General features: G+C 35.0%; 1 protein-coding gene across 3 annotated transcripts in view; it reads left to right on the top strand.

Annotated features, from left to right (window-relative positions):
* Window positions 1–18,726, top strand: part of NOL4 (nucleolar protein 4) — a 432,326-nt gene that overhangs the window by 336,036 nt on the left and 77,564 nt on the right. For all 3 annotated transcript variants that reach the window (XM_058556965.1, XM_058556968.1, XM_058556967.1), the window contains one exon: window positions 949–1,128. In XM_058556965.1, the coding sequence (XP_058412948.1) occupies window positions 949–1,128 (180 nt within the window). The remainder of the gene's footprint in view (window positions 1–948; window positions 1,129–18,726) is intronic.

Raw genomic sequence — 18,726 nt, 5'->3', positions numbered from 1 at the left:
CTAGTCTCAATAATATTTTGTATGGCCCTTGTTGGGCAAGTCAATTAAACATATTCACCCCTCAATTTCCTTGTCTGTTTAAAGAATACTAATGCAGTTAGACTGACTAAGCTCAGAGATCATTTCTATTTCTAAGAATATGTGATTTGATGATTCTTTTGCAAAATTGATTACAGGTTGGTTTTTCTTTTGGAATATGGATCTTGAGTGGAAACAGTAATTGCTCTCGAAAAGCTAAATGCAATAAAACTTTCTGCAGTGATAGGAATATTCCATGTGGCTGTGGAGCACTTGAAATGTGACTGGTGTGACTGAGGAAATGAGTTTTTAATTTAATTTAATTTTGATTAATTTTGGTTTAAATTAATTTTAAACCAAACTCATTTAAACAAGATTTTTGAGAAACACTTGAATTAAAAATAAAACAAAATGGGGGCTTGCCCAGTGGCGTAGTGGTTAAGTTTGGTGCACTCCACTTCCGCAGCGTGGGTTCATGGATTCAGATCCTGGGCGCAGACTACACCACTTGTCAGCCATGCTGGGGCGGCGACCCACGTACAAAATAGAGGAAGATTGGCCACAGATATTAGCTGATGGAAAATCTTCCTCAGCAAAAATAAATAAATAATAAAAATAAAACAAAATAGGGGCTGGTCCAAGGGTGCAAGTAGTTAATTGCGCACGCTCCGCTGTGGTGGCCCAGGGTTCACAGGTTCAGATCCCGGGCTCGCACCAACGCACCGCTTGGCAAGCCATGCTGTGGCGGCGTCCCATATAAAGTAGACGAAGATGGGCATGGATGTTAGCCCAGGGCCAGTCTTCCTCAGCAAAAAGAGGAGGATTGGCAGATGTTAGCTCAGGGCCGATCTCCCTCACACACACACACACACAAAATGCATGAGCTTGTGCAATCAATTTCAAAGTAGCAATTTCTCCCTTTCTTTTCAGTCTCCTGCACATAGCTACTCAAGCTATGACTCTGGCAAAAATGAGAGTGTAGACCGAGGTGCTGAGGACCTATCTCTGAACAGGGGAGATGAGGATGAAGATGACCACGATGACCATGATGATTCTGAGAAAGTTAACGAGACAGATGGCGTTGAGGCAGAGCGGCTGAAAGCTTTTAATGTGAGTCCTGCCGCACTCCCAGTGTGGCTTAATTTTTACCTCTTCACTTTCATGTTGTTGCTTGTTGGTAAATGTGGATATTTTAGAGACATGTTAGTTTAATTTACAGAAGGATTTAAAAAGTACGTGAAACACTCTTTGCCAACCAGACACCAGAATTGCTGTGTTTTGTTTAGAATTTTAAAGCCAAATGTGAGCTGAAAACTGGAGTTGTGTTGTGTGAGTATGCATGTTTACCTAGCGGATGAAGGGGGCCTTAGCTTATTCCTTGGAAGAGTACACCTGTCGTCAGTTATTTCCTTTGCTTTCCCAGTTTATGTAATTATGCATGACAAAAGAGTCAATTGTTTGTTTTCAGAGATTAGCACACTGTGCAGTGTAGCAATGTAGCGGTCATATTTATCATTAATAGAGAATTTTATGGGGTGCTTAATTGTCACAGTCTACTGTTATTTCCTGATTTTTTTCTACACGATAGTCTATACTTTTGTCTGTCTGTGTCTGTCTGCCTTTCTCTCTCTCTTTTTCTCTCTCTCTTTTTTATCCAACCATTTAGAAAGTCTTTAAAGGGTGTTTGCTTAAAATTTCTGGCTTTCCATTGCAAAGTTCTCCAGTGCATAAACCAGAAAAGAGTATTTTCCTATCGGTAATCAAGACAGGAGGCTAGGAACAGCAGAGAGCAGCCCTCCAAACCCTTCTCCTCTGTCTCCCTCTTGCCAACAGATGTTTGTCAGGCTGTTTGTAGATGAAAACTTGGACCGAATGGTCCCAATCTCTAAGCAGCCCAAAGAAAAGATCCAGGCTATCATTGACTCATGCAGGCGACAATTCCCTGAGTATCAAGAGCGTGCCAGAAAACGTATACGTACTTACCTCAAGTCCTGCAGGCGGATGAAAAGAAGTGGTTTTGAGATGGTGAGTTTTGAATTAAAACACAGCCCTAGATTCCATCAAAATCCCACATGTAAATCATGACACTATTTTTTTTTTTCATCTCAGTGTCTTTTTTATTTTTTCCATAATGTCAGGTCAAAGGGGTTTTTGTTTGCTTGTTTGTTTTTCTCCCCTTCTCCTTTTCATCTTCCTGAAGTATTTATTCTCTTTGTCTATTCAATAAGGAATACCTTGTGAGACCAGTGCTCATAGGCCCACAGGGTACCATGTCACAGAAAATGAGGGTGATATGAGTAAAAACCAATGAGAACCAGCATCTCATTCATGTTTGTTTTCTTTCTGTCACTACTGAAGTGGATATAAGGTTAATCAAGTCTTGAACTGAAGCACCAGTTGTCGCTCTGGATGGCATGTGAGAATGGCTTTCTCTAGAGCGAAAGGAAATGGGTGGATCTAGCTAAGTAATAGCGTTTTCATACCAACGCTTAACAAATAGCGAGTCTTGAAAATAAAGATCAGGGAATGAAAATCCTCTCGTGAAAAATAAGGCTGTGTCCTACTCAGTATATTCGTGTGCTCGTCGACGGTGACATGAGCTTTTATATTCTGCTGGGCTTTATAGATGGAAGAGATTATGCCAACGTTAAATTACTTATGAGTGGAAATCAGATATTGATGATTTTTGAACTTTATTCTATTTCACCTTGCTCTAATTGTTACACCTAGAAATAGTGCATACATTTACCATATTTTTTTCTTTGTTTTTTATGTATGTGAGCATAAATATATTAGAAATTTTCTGAAACCATTTTTTTTCTTAGCTCCATAAAAGCCAAGACTATTAGTGTTTGTGATCTGTGCCTCTAATTTGTTAGGTGTGATAGGGTAAGAGTTGGGGTAGATAAGAGAAGTTTCAGAGGATGCCATATATAAGAAATAATTTTTCAGATGTAAATGAAATGACAAAAGAAACAAATCCCTGTCTACTATCGATTTTCCTACGTTGGCTTTCCTACATTGGTAAAAATATCTTTGATATTTTTTAAAAGAAAAATGACTATTCTTGTAGAGAGGCAATGTGCCTAGATGGTAACAAGCACAAGGTTCGGTCCAGAGAGCCTGGTTTGGACTTCCAGATCCACCACATTGTAACTGTATGACCTGGGCAAGGTACTTCAACTGTCTGTGCTCAGGTACCTTCTCTGGAGATATTAACTCCTAATTTATAAAGCTGTTAGAATTATATAAGTTGTTACAAGTAAACCTCTGCAAGCCATTTGTGACACATAGTAACCACTCAATAAATCATAACCGAAAATATTATTAACCAAATATTAACCGATCATTATAAATCAAATCTTAATTGAAAGTATTATTAATCAAAAATTATTATTAATCGAGGCTGGCCTGGTGGCGCAGCGGTTGGGTGCGCGCGCTTCCTTTCAGCAGCCCAGGATTCACAGGTTCGGATCCCGGGCTCACACTGACGCACTGTTTATCGAGCCATGCTGTGGCGGCGTCCCATAGAAAGTAGAGGAAGATGGGCACGGATGTTAGCCCATGGCCCATCTTCCTCAGCAAAAAAGAGGAGGATTGGCATCGGGTCTTAGCTCAGGGCTGATCTTCCTCACAATAAAAAAAAAAAAAAACTATTATTAATCAAATCAAATCATCTGGAAAAAGCTTCCCAAAATGTTTGTATTATATAATCACAGAACACTCCATTTAAGTATTTGCTTACTTCTCAGAATAACTACATTGAAGTTGGAGTTTGTGGTGCAGTTATTTTAAAATAAAAATGGCATAGCTGTGCTTGATCAAACTAAATTAGACAATAGAGGTGGTATGGTGAAGAAAGGAGGAGAGATTGTTTGAATAAAGCTATTTTCCTCATTACTGAATTATTTAAAAATTATTATCATCTACCCAATAGGAGAGAGGTGATAAAAAGGATATCTAAACAGATATAAAAGCCCAGAATCCTGGCATTGACCTCTGGTTCAGAACCACTTAGCAGTTGATGTAAAATTCCAATTGAAACTAAGTTTATCTCATTCAGAGTACGATGCACAATATACACTTTTCTCTTTCAGTAACAATAAAGATAACAACATGATATATCAAAGTTTTTATTTTACCAGCATCTGGCATTACTATTTCTTCCTAATCTTTTAATGTCATTTAGAAATCCTCCTCTTTGGTAAAATTTATCTTACTTTCAATGGTATAAAATTTTGTTATTAATTATTCTTTAAGAGAAAAAATCATTCTCATATAGAATTCTTAATTTCTCTGAGGCATATTTGAGACATTCACAAGTTTTTTTATTAATTATATTTACTTACTCTAGTATGGACATCTATTCATTGTAAACCTTGTGCTGTGTATAGAAAAGGTCACAAAGCTGACTAAATCAAAGTCAAGTAGTTTTACAAACTGATCTTGAAGGAAATATGCTATAAAGAAATGCTACTATTTTTGACTTTTAATAATTTTCATTCATTCATTTTCTGTTCATTTATTCAATATATGTATAATGTACAAAACATTATACAAAGTAATAAGGAGAAATATAAGAGATGTCTCACCTGTTAATTAGGAAAATATAACATATTCCCTGATCATCATGATTCATTGAGTGACAAGTTGTGGAAAGTAAAATGCTTAAGTAATAATGTGTAACAATATAATAATATAATGTTAAATGAAGAACATGAATGAAAGTTGATATTGTAGTTTAGTCTATTTTTTTAATACATTACTCAGTAATGTACTACTGGAAATAATAAATCCACCATCTGGTTGACATTTGGAATTTTGATTTGTTTTATGTATCACTTCATTGTCACAGGGTCAGGAGGATTATGTGTCATTTTCAATACTCATCCTTATCTAGAACAGACAGGAAAAGGCATGACTAGGACAGATAGTAATTACAGCTAAGTATTGTACACGAATATTTTTTGCCCTCATAATTTTAAAATTTTGTATAAGATAATATCCACAGGTAGATTTGGGGTTTTTTTTTTTTCTTTCTGGTGAGAAAGATTAGCCCTGAGCTAACATCTGTGCCAATCCTCCTCTACTTTATATGGGTTGCTGCCACAGAGTGGTGTAGGTCTGTGCCCAGGATCCAAACCCGAAAACCCGGGCCGCCAAAGCGGAACTCACCAAACTTAACCACTACACTACGGGGCTGGCCCCTCCACAGGTTTTTTTTTAATTGAAACAACATTAAACAAAAATTCTTTCTTCTAATGTGTTTTGTGTAAGTAGACATGAAGAAACTGTATCATTTTCATTATGTGATTGTTTTTATATGCAAATCACTCTGTAATACTTAAGTCAACAAAGCAACCTAAAGAAGTTTTTAATATGTTTGTAAAATGAAATTGTTAAGTGTAGCATCATTTGGTAGGAGATTCCATATTATACAATGAAATGGCGTTCAACAGGCTTAGCTCTTCCAATTACTTTGGGTGTCTAAGCCAGGAGACTCCTTAAGTAGAATGAAACACAAAATATTGAATTTCATGTTTCCTGCTGACTTTGATTAAAAAATTCAAAGAGATAATCCCATAGAAGTGGTTTATCAGAGCATATGTTAGTACTATACTTGAGAGTCTTGTCATTCACTTTGACTAATTTTCTGCTGCTGTTAATACAAAATCTATTCGTTTAATTATTCTACACTATCCCTTAAGAATTTACATGCCAACACAAATACTTTTAATTGACTTCATTTTAATTAAATTCATACAAATATTAGAGTATGTGTTTATTCATTGTTATTTCACTGGAATTATCAAGACCCCACAGGTCTTGATTGCTTAAGCAGCCAAAATTTCTGTCGTCGCTACAAATAGTCTCTATAATGCGTGAAGTATAGTAACCATATTATGATACTTTTCTACACATTTTCACCAATTCACTGTTACCAGTCATCTCAAATTATAAAATGCTCAGTGTTGAATATAAAAGGGCATATTTTATGAAAAATAAATCTAGTAAGTTTGATCCAGAGTACTGTCTTAGTTTTCATTAGATTTGAAGAATCGAGTGAGTTAAGCAGCCATTAAATTAATCCTTAGACAAAAATACATCAAATTGTTATTGATTCTATCGTGTGGCCTTGACTCTCAAACTACTTCAGCCACTTTTTTCTAAGAATATCTGTTAATTGTTCCAGAAGAGAAATGTATTTCTCCAAGGTGTCCTGATCCTAAATTCAAGACCACCTACCATAGTTAAGATCATAAAAGCAAACCTTTATGAACAAACCTATACTTACCTGAGTATCATCTGTGTTACGTGATATGATTTCCTTTTGTTTTCTGAGTTTGCATTATTAGAGACTTTTTCCAACATGCTGCACATGCTTATATGTATTTTTATAAAACTCAAATGAAAATACTTAGGGGAGATAGTCCAAGAGATTTTCAGTCCATTATTCCCTCCTGCATCTTCAATTTTGTCACTGTACCAAGTTAGATCAAGTAGCCTAGATATTTGAATTCAATAAACTCAGCCTCTTAAAAAATTACCTATTTACTTGCTTTTTAATATTATGTAATTTACTGTGTTTGTGTGAAGAAATAACTTACGTGCAATTTTTTGTAACATTTTGCCAAAGACGTCCACTAGGCTACTTAATGTCCACTATAAATGATCTCATTTCATAAACTTCTTTTAGAATGCAATGCAGGAAAAAAATGTGTTTCTCCTGTGGAAATAGAGTGCTTTTATGTTTTCTCATCACTAGAAAACTGTAACTTCATACATTCTCTTTTGTGCCTCACTGCCATATAAGTTCAGAGCCGAAGACTTTCTGAGGTCCCAATTATCTTTCTGTTTAATTTATTTTAGTGCACATATTTTCTTGGTGGATCTGATATCTATTTTAGGGGAAAAAGTAAGATATAAATTTAAAAATAAATATGTAAATAATCTAATTATGGAAACACCATACTCTCATACCATCTTCTAAGCTCTTATTCATAGCACTTCTTTTTAATTACATTTTATAATACCCTCTTCAATAATTTTGATATCTGACCTTCTGATTTCACAGTTCTTTCATCAGAAAATAAATAATTAATGTTTAGGAAATAGTACATTTTTTTTTCCCCCGAGGAATATCAGCCCTGAGCTAACATCCATGCCAATCCTCCTCCTTTTTTGCTGAGGAAGACCAACCCTGAGCTAACATCTATTGCCAATCCTCCTCCTTTTGTTCCCCAAAGCCCCAGCAGATAGTTGTATGTCATAGTTGCACATCCTTCTAGTTGCTGTATGTGGGACGCAGCCTCAGCATGGCCGGAGAAGCGGTGCGTCGGTGCGTGCCCGGGATCCGAACCCAGGCCGCCAGTAGCGGAGTGTGCGCACCCAACTGCTAAGCCACGGGGCTGGCCCCAAGAAATAGTACATTTTTGAGGGAATTTGACAATCGCATCATTTGCCTCTACTTGTCTAATGCAGCCTAAAGTAGAAGGATGAGAATTTATTTTTAAATCACAGTTTCCCTGATATCATAAGCATTGCAAAAGCTACAGTGACACTTCTATTCATTCTATAGCAAACAGAAATATTATAAAAAATGAATTAAAGTGCTTCTTTAAACTAAAAATTTGATCAAATGTACCCAGCCCTTCACACGAGATCTTAATTAATAACTGTATAATACCTCTGCAGCCATATTATTCACATTATTCTTCACACAACATGAACACAACTGTGCAGGTTTCTCTCTTTGTGACCAATTAACTTAATTGATGCTAATTAGAAAACACACTTTGACTGAATTCCCCGCCTGCTATTTGTACCAATCTTCGCCCTTTCTTACAGATGTCATCTACCATCCCCTAGGATACTCTCATACCATCCTCTAAGTTCTTTACTTACAGTATTTCTTTTTAATTATCTCCTATAATACTTGCCTTAATAATTTTGAAATCAGACCTTCTGAACACAAAGTTGTTTCATTTTCTCAATTTCATTTATCTGTATCTTTTTTTGTGTGTGTGTGAGGAAGATAGACCCTGAGCTAACATCTGTTGCCAATCTTCCTCTTTTTTTGCTTGAGGAAGATTGTCACTGAGCTAACATCTGTGCCCATCTTCCTCAATTTTGTATATGGTACACTGCCGCAGCATGGCCTGATGAGCGATGCATAGGTCCACGCCCAGGATCCGAACCCATGAACCCTGGGCCGCCAAAGCGGAGCATGCAAACTTAACCACTACCCACTGGGCCGGCCAGATCTATATCTTTATTTCACTTTAGCTGTTACTAGCACAGATATATCTTAGTCTTAGTCATCACAAGCCATACTTAAAATGTTCACAATCATCTAAGATTTTTCGAGTCCTCCCTGCTCTCTTTACAGAGGAAGTGTCCTGGCCTTATTTGTCCAGGACAACCCTGCTGCTTCTGCCGCCCTATCATTCGACCACCTCCAGGACGTTGCTTCATCAACCATCCCAACTCTTTCACAGTTTCATTTTCCTTCTTCACTGAAAGAGAGGAACATTTCTTCCCTTCTGCCTTGAAAAGAAAGTCCCAAGATTCCAAGGAAATATTTAATCTCTTAATTCCTCTTCTACAATCTGAGTCCATCTTTCTTTGCCAGATTTCTTGAAAGATTATTTTATACTCACAGATCACACCTACTACCACCAACTCCCTTGGTAGTCCTTCACATTCAGACTTTGGTTCCCACCACTGTATTGAATTAGTTCTTATGAAGATCACACAACTACCTTTGCACCAAATCTAAAAATTGTGTCCTCAACTAAATCACCCCCATTTTCTTGAGACTCATTGTTTCTATCGCTCCTCATTTACCTTTTCTTGCTTTGGGGCACTTTCTAAGGTTCTTTGCTTAACTGTGTACTGCATCTGTATTACCCACAGATGCAGAGGTCTGCCGTTATACAGTACTCTACTCTCAAAGTAGAATTCCAGTCATCTACAAGGCTTTCATAGTTCATTCCAAATGTCAGACAGACACTAGACAACTGTATTGTTATAGCCTCGCTGAACTCTTTACATTCTCCATCACCCATTTTCTCCAGTGATCTTCCACCTCATCTACCAAATCACTGGTAACTTCCTCTTGACTTGCCTGTTTCTGGTAATAGCACCTTTACTGTCATTCACACCATTGTTCATAAACTTAGAATGAGATTTGACTCTTTCTTACACTTATGGCTTACATTCTACCACTCACCAAATTCTATTTATTCTTCCTTTGCTATGATTTTCAAATCAGTCGCATACTTTTGGATTTTATCTGCTAACATTTTAGTTCTAGCCCTTCATACCTTATACCTATACTCTTGTGTAATCCTTCTAACTCAACTCCCTCTTTCCATCTCATACTTCCTCCTACTCTCTATTTCTAGGCGAGACAGAACTAGGGTTTGTGCCTGAAGATTATAAAATTTGAGGCCTTTTTTCAAAAGAAAAGTAATACAAAATAGTGAGTGAAAAATTAGGTAGAAAGATGAATATTTATTTACAGTTAGAAAAGATAACACATACTAAAAATTTTAAAGAACAGAAGTCGTGAAGATTCAAGCTCTTTTCTTCTGACATCTCTCTAGACAATTTTCAGATACACTTACATATACATACTTCCTGATTTTAACTTGGCTTCCCCTCCCTACCTTACAACATCCAGAAACTTCAGGAGTCCTATCCTTTTTGTGGGACTCTGGTACTTAAAATTCATTAGTTTTACGATAAATCTGCCTTTGCTCCTGGAGTAGTCGTCCCCAGTTCTGGCTTTGAGAGTGCCAAACTTTTACCATTTCTGAACAAATTCTAAATTTCTTTCCATAATATGTTAGAGTATGGCCTTGTGAAACTGAGAAACCAAGGCTCAAATCCTGGCTTAGTTCAATTCCTGTACAATTTTATGTGGTGTTTCTGAGTCTCCATTTTCTATAGGAGAGGCCCATTGGAGTATTACATGTGATAATGTATATCAAATGTTTAGCATATAATCTGGCCCCTTTCTATCCTTTTTTCTAATATGCTCAATTATTTCCTTTAACACCTTAGGCCATCATAGGGTACTACTGCTCTTTCTCTCAATATGTGCTCTCTTGGTCCACTGATTTTTCCTGATTCTGGGATTATGGGTACTATTCTCTCATTATTTCTGAATGTATTAAATTTGAAGAGTAACTAAAGTGCAAAGAATATAGCCAACATAATTGTCAGTTACTCATCATTGGATCTTTTAGTTTTAGTAAAATATTGACCTGAGCCTCATGGAATACCCCCTACATGCCCCACCCATATTCTCTCTACAAATATATACAAGTCCTGAATAAAATATAACAATTTTTTAAAAACATAGCTAATCTCAAAAGGAAGAAAAAGATATTCCCATGACATGAAATTAGTAGAAAACTCATAGCCAGAGTTGTAAGCATTTAATAGGATAATAGACTAGGAAGACAGAAAAAGTGAATGTACGCCTGAACAGATCAGGGCTGGGGTCTGAATGCCCCCACTCAAGTTCAGGAGACATGAATTTTGGTTTGTGATTAGGCAGGAACATGAACTGAAAACTGTATATAAATCTGGGACCCTGGAAGGGCTACTCTTCCATTAAAAGGCAATTGGAAACATCCAATTATAACTTTGAGAAATAAAATGACAGGCATTATAAGCATGGAGATTAAAACTTTACTAGATGAGTTAAATAGAAGATAAGATTCAGCCAAAGGGAAAATTGATAAACTGGAACATAGCACTATAGAAATTACACACAGAAAGAAAAAAAAGAAGGGAAATATGCCAAAGAACTTAACTTGGAGAATAGAATGAGAAAGATGGATCTAATAGACATTCCAAAGGAGAAATTAGAACAAGAACAACATTCAAGCAGATGAGGAGGGAGAATTTTTCAGAATTGATTAGATCATGAATCCTAATAACAGAGAAATAGACCAGTCCTGAGCACTATAAATAAAAACAAATCCCTACCTACATACATCATAGTAAAACTACAGCAAACCTAAGGAATTCTTAAATGTCACCATGAAGAAAGAAGAAATTAAAATAGAAAAACAGACTGAAGATACTTCTTGTGCTCGAAGTAGATGTCAGAAGACAACCTTCAAAGTAACAAGAAAAACAGTCTTCAAATTTTTTAGAGAAACTACTTTTAATCTACAAATCAATGCCCAGCTAAACTCTACTTCCAGAGTGAGACAGAAAGAGATATTTCAGACAACTCCTGAGGTTACCACTCACAGGCCATCTCTGGATGAACTAAAATGCCCTCGAAGAAGGAAACTGAACCCAGAAGGAAACGATGGAAAACTAGCAGCATGGTAAGCAAATCTGAAGAAAAGCACCCTGATGCTATAGTCAGTGGATCTTGGTTCTTATTCCTGCTTTACCAGTTACTACTTGTGGAACTGTATCCCTGAGATTTAGTTTGCTCATGGGAAAAATGGAAACAAATAGCACTTATCTTACAAATGAAAATCAACAGCACTTGAAATAACAAATGTAAAAACTCCTACCTAGCATGTGCCTGAGATCTGAGGAATAGGATAAAATGCAAGCTAATCTGAAGTTGCATTCCATGGCTCCCTTTACTGGGAAACTTGCTGTCTCAATCTGTTGAACTACTTGGAGGACTCAATCAAATATGTCTTTATTTATTTAATCTTCTAGGGAAGAGTAGCCTTAAATCTCTCTTTCTTCTGTGTGCAAATTGTACTTTGTGGTACATCTTTTGTAGTTTTATTTTATCCTGTCTTATATTACTGTTATTTATATCTGGGCCTTAGCTCCCTAATAAGAAGTTATGTTCCTTGAGTACTATGCTTCTTAACTTGTTCATCTCTGTATCACTCACTATGTCTTATATAGTAGAATTAGTTGCTCATGAAAGCTGCTCAATACATGTTCAATTGAATTGAATTGAAATTGTTGAATGAAAGATGAGTGAATGAATGGATATTTACTAATGTGTTACTTTATGGTAGAAATTAGTTGGAAGAGAAGCTAATTTTTATTGTGTGCTATGTGTTTCGTACTATTCTGCAATTAATATTTCTGTTTTAAAAGCTACTGATAACTGAAAATCTAGCCTAATGTATTTTAAATCTTTAGGGAGATTCTTTTTCAAGACAGTTATATAACATTTAATTTTAACTCTCTTTTTAACTCTTGAAACACTATATTTTAAATATTTTCATCTATTTGGCAATTAATGTGAATAGGTAGTGATAGTAATAGTATGAATAGAATTTGTGTATAGTTTTAGCTGTCATAAGTAAACTATTAGGGAAAAAGATGCCATGATCCACAATAATCATAAGTAGATATAATCACTAATTTTCAGAATTAAAAGATGTTTGCTAGTGGAGATTTAAATAAGTAGTCAGTTATAAATGTAATAAATGTCATTTTAGTTGATAATTTAGTTTATCTTGTCTTGATCAGAGACATTGTGAGATGACATTAGCTAAACTGAGGTTCTATGTATCAACTATAAGACTTATTAATTCCTCATGTATTTGTGAAAGATCATTACTAAAGGTCAATAATGTTCTAAAATTAAGGCCAAATTATAGACCATTAATTCATAATAAAATAGATATAATCAAAGCCTAGATGAAGGTTAATTAACATTTTCGTTAAAAACATTTTCAAACTCCTTTTAAATTAGTCAAGAGAATTTTCTCAAGAAACTGGAAAGTCCAAGCATTGACACATAGCTGGATCCATGAGCTCAAATGTCAGGGATTTTCCAGTCTCCCATTTCTCAACTATGCCTCTCTTGTGTTGATTTACCTCTCAGACAGGTCCTTGCTACCTGTTGGGAAATGTTGCCATCAGCAGCCCTAAGCCTCTATTCTTAAAATTCACAATCCAAGAGGAATCTTCCAGCTCCAGGTCCCTGTACCCATGAAAGGACTTTGACTGGCCCTATTTGAATCATATGTCCATCTCTTGGATCAGTCACTGGGAACAAAGGAATGAGCTCCCATGATTGTCCCGGCCTAAGTCATGTGGCCAGAGTGAGGTCAATGCGGCACTTTGCGTGTTATTTCCATGAAAACCATATAGGATGGGATAAGGACAGTTGTCCTCATCCACAAACCTTATCTGAAATCTTGGGTCATCTGTGGTTCAGAATTCAGAACTTTTCAGATTTTAGGAACGTGATAGAGTACACAATCTGTTTATTACATAACACCCACAGCAGGGTCTGGGAAAATATCTCATATACAAATATATTATTATTTCTACCACAAAACATATAAATATTCACAGAAAGTATGAAAAAGAAAGACTGTAACTATTCTCACGTCAGTTTTTTTCTGCCAACTGAGTTTGGCCCCAAGTTTTTGAAAAATCTTTTCCTTGATACAATGTTAAGATTTCAGAATTGCCAAGAAAAGGTTATGAGTCTGTAATAAACATATTTTATTGCATGTATTATATCCCATGTGCTAAGCATTGTATTAGCCTGTAAAGTCAAGTCTATAATGGCAGAAACTATTGATTTCATTTATCTCCATGTCTTTGGACTTGGCACAGTTCTTGACATATCGAAAGTGCTCATTAAATATATATGTTGAATAAATAAGTGAAGATATCCGTGATTTTGTGTACATTACTTCATGGAATTCTAACAACTGCCCCATGATATAGAGATTATTTTTCCTATTCATAACTTACTGACGTAACCTCAGTTTTGCCATTTATAAAAATAGAAATTATGATACCAGGCAGGATGAGTGAGGCCCAGAGAGATTAAATAGCAAAAGCAGTCAGACAGAGTGCAAGTAGCTGATTAGATAACAATATCCAGGTCAGTCTGACTTAGTTGCTGAACTATTACTTTATTCCACTGATGTCTACAAATGATGCTACCTGGTTAATAGACAGGATTCTTTACGAGCTGCAACTTTCTACACAGCCTGTAACAATTATCTCTTTAGAAGTAAATATACCATTTTGGGGAGGTAGAATATGCATATCATCTAAACTGCAGAATTCTTAAATTCTTTATTTTATAAAGTAACAAGATTAAGAAAATTAATTTTTTTAGGACCCTACCTAAACTCTGACTGCTGAACAATTTGCTTTAATTATTTTGAAAGAGCTCTTTCTACTTAAAATCTTGGGTGGATGTCACAGTTGCTCCCCATCTGGCCTTGTCTAATACTTGATTAAGTTATACTTAAAAACTGGAGTCCAGAGAGCGTTGCCATATTAACCCATGAACAGAACCTTACATTCTTGATTTCTTTTTACTTTTTTATAATGTAAAAAAACCTGCAGCATCTTAAATGTACAGCAGAAGTTCGGAGGACTCTAACATTGTTTAGTTTATAGTTTTAAGACCAAAAAATGGAATAGTTTGTTGGTGTGGTGGTAAATTTTACATGAATATATAAGGAAAGGCACATTTACATTGTGCCAACAGCAATCACATCTTAAGTCCCCAATTAAAATGTGACTTTTTAAACTCCAAAAGCTCCATGTGACAGTTTAGCCATCTGTTTAATGAAACAACCACCACTGATTTGGGCATGGATAATTATTATGATAAGAACAGTGCAGGGAGAAGATCAGCTCATCCCAGTTGAGAGTGACAGTTAATTATGAAAAGATAATTAGTGAGAGCTGGTTAGCATTATCTCATATCCAGGGAAAGAAATAGGTAACAAATCTTCTCAATCTTGCTATAAATCATTTAGAGTGTATGATTATATACATTTTAGATTCATTATTTTAAAATCTTCTTCTAAGATATATACCAAATTGTATATTTACTGAGCTAGATTCCCCCAGAAAGAGAAGTGTTGTTTTTCATAAATTACTTATTGAATTCTTTGCATTTGATTTTTTTGTCAAAATTTTCTTATCTCAAATTATTACATGGAAGCTTCTGTGTTTTATGGCCACTCTTAGAGGATCTTCAGCACTCGTCCCTGGGGAATCCATGACTACAGCCCTTCACACACTCTGCTCATTATCTACCAGGAAGGCCCCAACACAGTGATGTTAGTATAAGCACTTGGCTATCAAATGCGGTGAAAGAAAGGAGAATTCTGAAAAAGATGGTTCTCAGAACTCACACTAAATAATAGTTTTAAATTTCTCTATGTTAAAATTGCTTTTATAAGGAGCAAAATTTATTAATTTCCTTCTCCCTATCTTGATATAAGTACTTTTGAGCTATGAAATAGATGAAAGCCAAACTGTGGAAGAAAAATAAGCAAAAGTCTTTTATATTTAGTATCTCATGACCAGCCACAGCATAATTGAGCTCTGTGTGTATTGAGGAGCGTTGGCATTTGGTATTGGCTCATCAACATTAGAACCAAGGAGATTTTTAGCAGGATTGCCTCACGGGAGAGAAAGAACTTCTCTACTTGGTTCCTCATTCTCATTTTGGAATGAAACTAAGCTTTCTTATGTTTCATATACAGTAATTTCTTGACACTTCTGGTTACTCCAACATGAAAATCTTGTGAATTTAGATTGCATCAGTTTAGAACATATGACAAAACTTAGATATGTTACATTTCATCTTTGTGCTATTAGTGAAAAACATTTTAAAGAGTTAATAGGAAAATATATTAGGAGAATTTCAGTCACTTTAAGAGAAGGATTTCAGGGAGATCCTAATCTATTCTTTGCTCAAATGCAAAATGGAGTTAGCTGTACATGGATTCCTCTGCAGGAATGTGTAGTATTTAAGAGCTCTAGCTTTATTTAATCCCACTGAGGCCTTAGCTGTAAAATGAGAATAAATCTTTACTAGGGATTATTATTCCCAGTTTATCATAAGACTAGATTTGAATCCAGGTATTTCCACATACATAGCTGTCTGGTCTTGGGCAGGTTATATAACCTCTCAGAACTTCAATTTATTTTTCTCTAAAATATGAGGAATATAGGTACTCAAGAGTTGTTTGCAAGACTAAAGTAAATGATAAATCTAAGCTTTTTGAATTTATGCCTCTACATCCTATGCATTCAATATGAGTTAGGTATTATTAATGTTTATCTTAAAATCAAATTAGGACGGTACTGGTTTTCTACTTGGAAGTATATATTTTGTTATATATTTGAGATATAGTAAATTCTTTGAAAATATATATATATTTCTTAACCTGTATTATAGATTTTATTAATTCATTCTGCCCTTCTCTCCAATGAGCTTGAATCCATTATTATGATTGTAATACATACATGTAAAGGGCCATCTTTGTTCTGCTTATTTTTTAGTTGAGCACAATAGTTTGTATGTAAGGATTTTTTTCTAGAATATTTTATCTTAATGATAAATTATGTAAAAGTAGTAAGTGTACAACAGAACTTAGGAGAGTGAAAGAGTCGAGAATTAGGAGACACGGACCCTGAGTCCTCTATCTAACTCAATTTGTCCTTCGGCGAATTAATTGATCTATCTGGGTTACAGTTTCTTCAAACTTCAGAGAAGAAATTTGTACTGAATGATTTCTATGGCCATTTACAGTTATCAAATTATGATTCTGCAATAAACTCAGAACAACTCCGTTTTCAAAATTACATTGTTTAACTGCTGGCAATGTCTAATCATATGTCTTTGCTTCTATTTATTTTTCCTGCTTAATAGGAAAGAGTGTATGCTTGCTTTATCTTGAAGTTGATTTTTTTCCAAAATCTTGAAATATTTGGTTATGCAGTGACTTAAAAAATATCTAGCTCCACTCAGCCAGGACATTATTCTAGTTTCTGAGAACACTAATTTAATATATCAGGGGAACTCCCAACTCTCTCTATCATTTTCTCTGAAAAGAAAATTATATAAATTATCCTGCGTAACAACTTTTACTGTTCTAGTAAAAGTCATTTCCCATTTTGCTTTTAAAAATTAAAAAAGAATTTGAAAGGAAATGCTACTGATTTTAATTGAAGGGATATTTTACCTTGTGTTCTTCTTCAACATACTTTTGTGTGTTTTAGGAACTTGTGTGTTTATTACTACAATTTAATCAGCTTAATAAAAATTTCTTATTATATATTTTATATAAAATTCCAAAATTACGTATTCTTACTTTTGAATGGAGATACTTGATAAAGAGAGAAAAATAAAGTTAATGAAGAGCAGAAATATGTCTCTCTGAATTTCATGTGGCCATCAATAATTGGAGGCAAAAAGGGAGGCTGCTAATGTTTTAGTTAAACACTGTTTATTCAGTTCCTGGAACCAGATGAAGGGTCAAATAATAAAGTTAGTAAAAGTGTGATCTCTCACTTCTGTTTGACAATGATAGCTACAATCAAATAAATAACGTTTCATTTGTCTTAATGGAATGTTCTTATTCCAATTCTTCCTATAACACTTTTGCCTAGAAACATAATTCAATTGAGAAGAACATCAAGGGTACCTAATTTCCATGTGGTTTAGATGAAAATTTTGAGCCATGCTGTGGCCATCTTTTAATAAGACACTGATTTTGTAGCTTAATATATTTTTGGTTCTGGGCTAGATGGTCTTATCCGTACTGTATTTCTGTGAAATACAGAATGAAATGAAGAAGCAGTAGGAGTTTTGAAATTATATTTACATCTCTATGATACTTTTTTCTTTTTTTAGATTTACCTCATTTGACCCTCTTCTCTGTTCCCAGTACACAGTCCTGGCTTTCTAATTTCTTTCTCAAAACGCTTCTGCTGCATTTTGCCTGCTACCTCGGGGGCCATTCTCTTCTCTCTCTTTTGCAAAAATAGCATTCCAAACATTCTAAAGCTTTATTGTCAAAGTTGTCTAGTCATCATTTCAGACATCTCACAAGGTTAGCAGGTGGAGACTGTACCCTATCCCTTTCTACCTTTTGCCTACAGAGGGTACTTTGGAGGTGGAAGTATCAGGAAGGCTGTTGAGGTAGTTGCAGAAATCACTCCCTAGTTCAAGCAAGGGCAGAGCCTGGTCTCTTTCTACACTACACAAATTACACTGAAGAGTGTCCATTAAAACACCATGGTCTGAATTTAGCTATTCTAGAATGTTGTTTGAGACATAAACCCTATGCTTCAATTTGTTAAAGCACATTTTACATGCCAGAGTTAACAACATGTATCAAGTACTATAAAGGCATGTTCACATTCGTTTACAAAAATAAAAACAATTCAAAGGTCTGTATTAGTTCAGAGACTTCTAATAAATGGCATCCATACATATTTTAGATTGAGGCTTTGAAAGCCCTAAGGTGGCATGCCACTATAAATGCTAGATTCCCAAAAGATATTTTATTTCATAATTTCATATTTTTCTGTCTCATCTGGTTTAATTTTCATGTTATTTCTTATCTATCATTTGCTTACCTTTATTAAAAAGACTGTTCAATATCATTAAGTACTTCATCTTTCAGTTAGATGACTTTGCATGTAATTATGGGAAAAGAGAATGGAAAACTTTTCTGATTATCACAAATGATATGGAGAGTTGCAAACAATTTGTAGTTAATTAGAAGCTTAGTTGGGGGGTTAATTAATTTCCTTGTGGGCTCATAGAAGATGGATTTTCAACATGTACTTGTTTAATAATATTAGCTCATTTATAAATAAAACATGCAGGCACACACACATCTCACATCTAAAACATCAAACTTTTCTTATATCAAAATTGTTCTAGGACTGACTTTTTAGTTTGTATTTAAACTAAAGTATTTT

Source organism: Diceros bicornis, chromosome 16 (genome assembly GCF_020826845.1).
Source record: "Diceros bicornis minor isolate mBicDic1 chromosome 16, mDicBic1.mat.cur, whole genome shotgun sequence".
In the NCBI taxonomy this organism is placed as follows: Eukaryota; Metazoa; Chordata; class Mammalia; order Perissodactyla; family Rhinocerotidae; genus Diceros; species Diceros bicornis.
The sequence above is the reverse complement of the archived record's forward strand: the minus strand, read 5'-3'. Positions and strand labels throughout refer to the sequence as shown.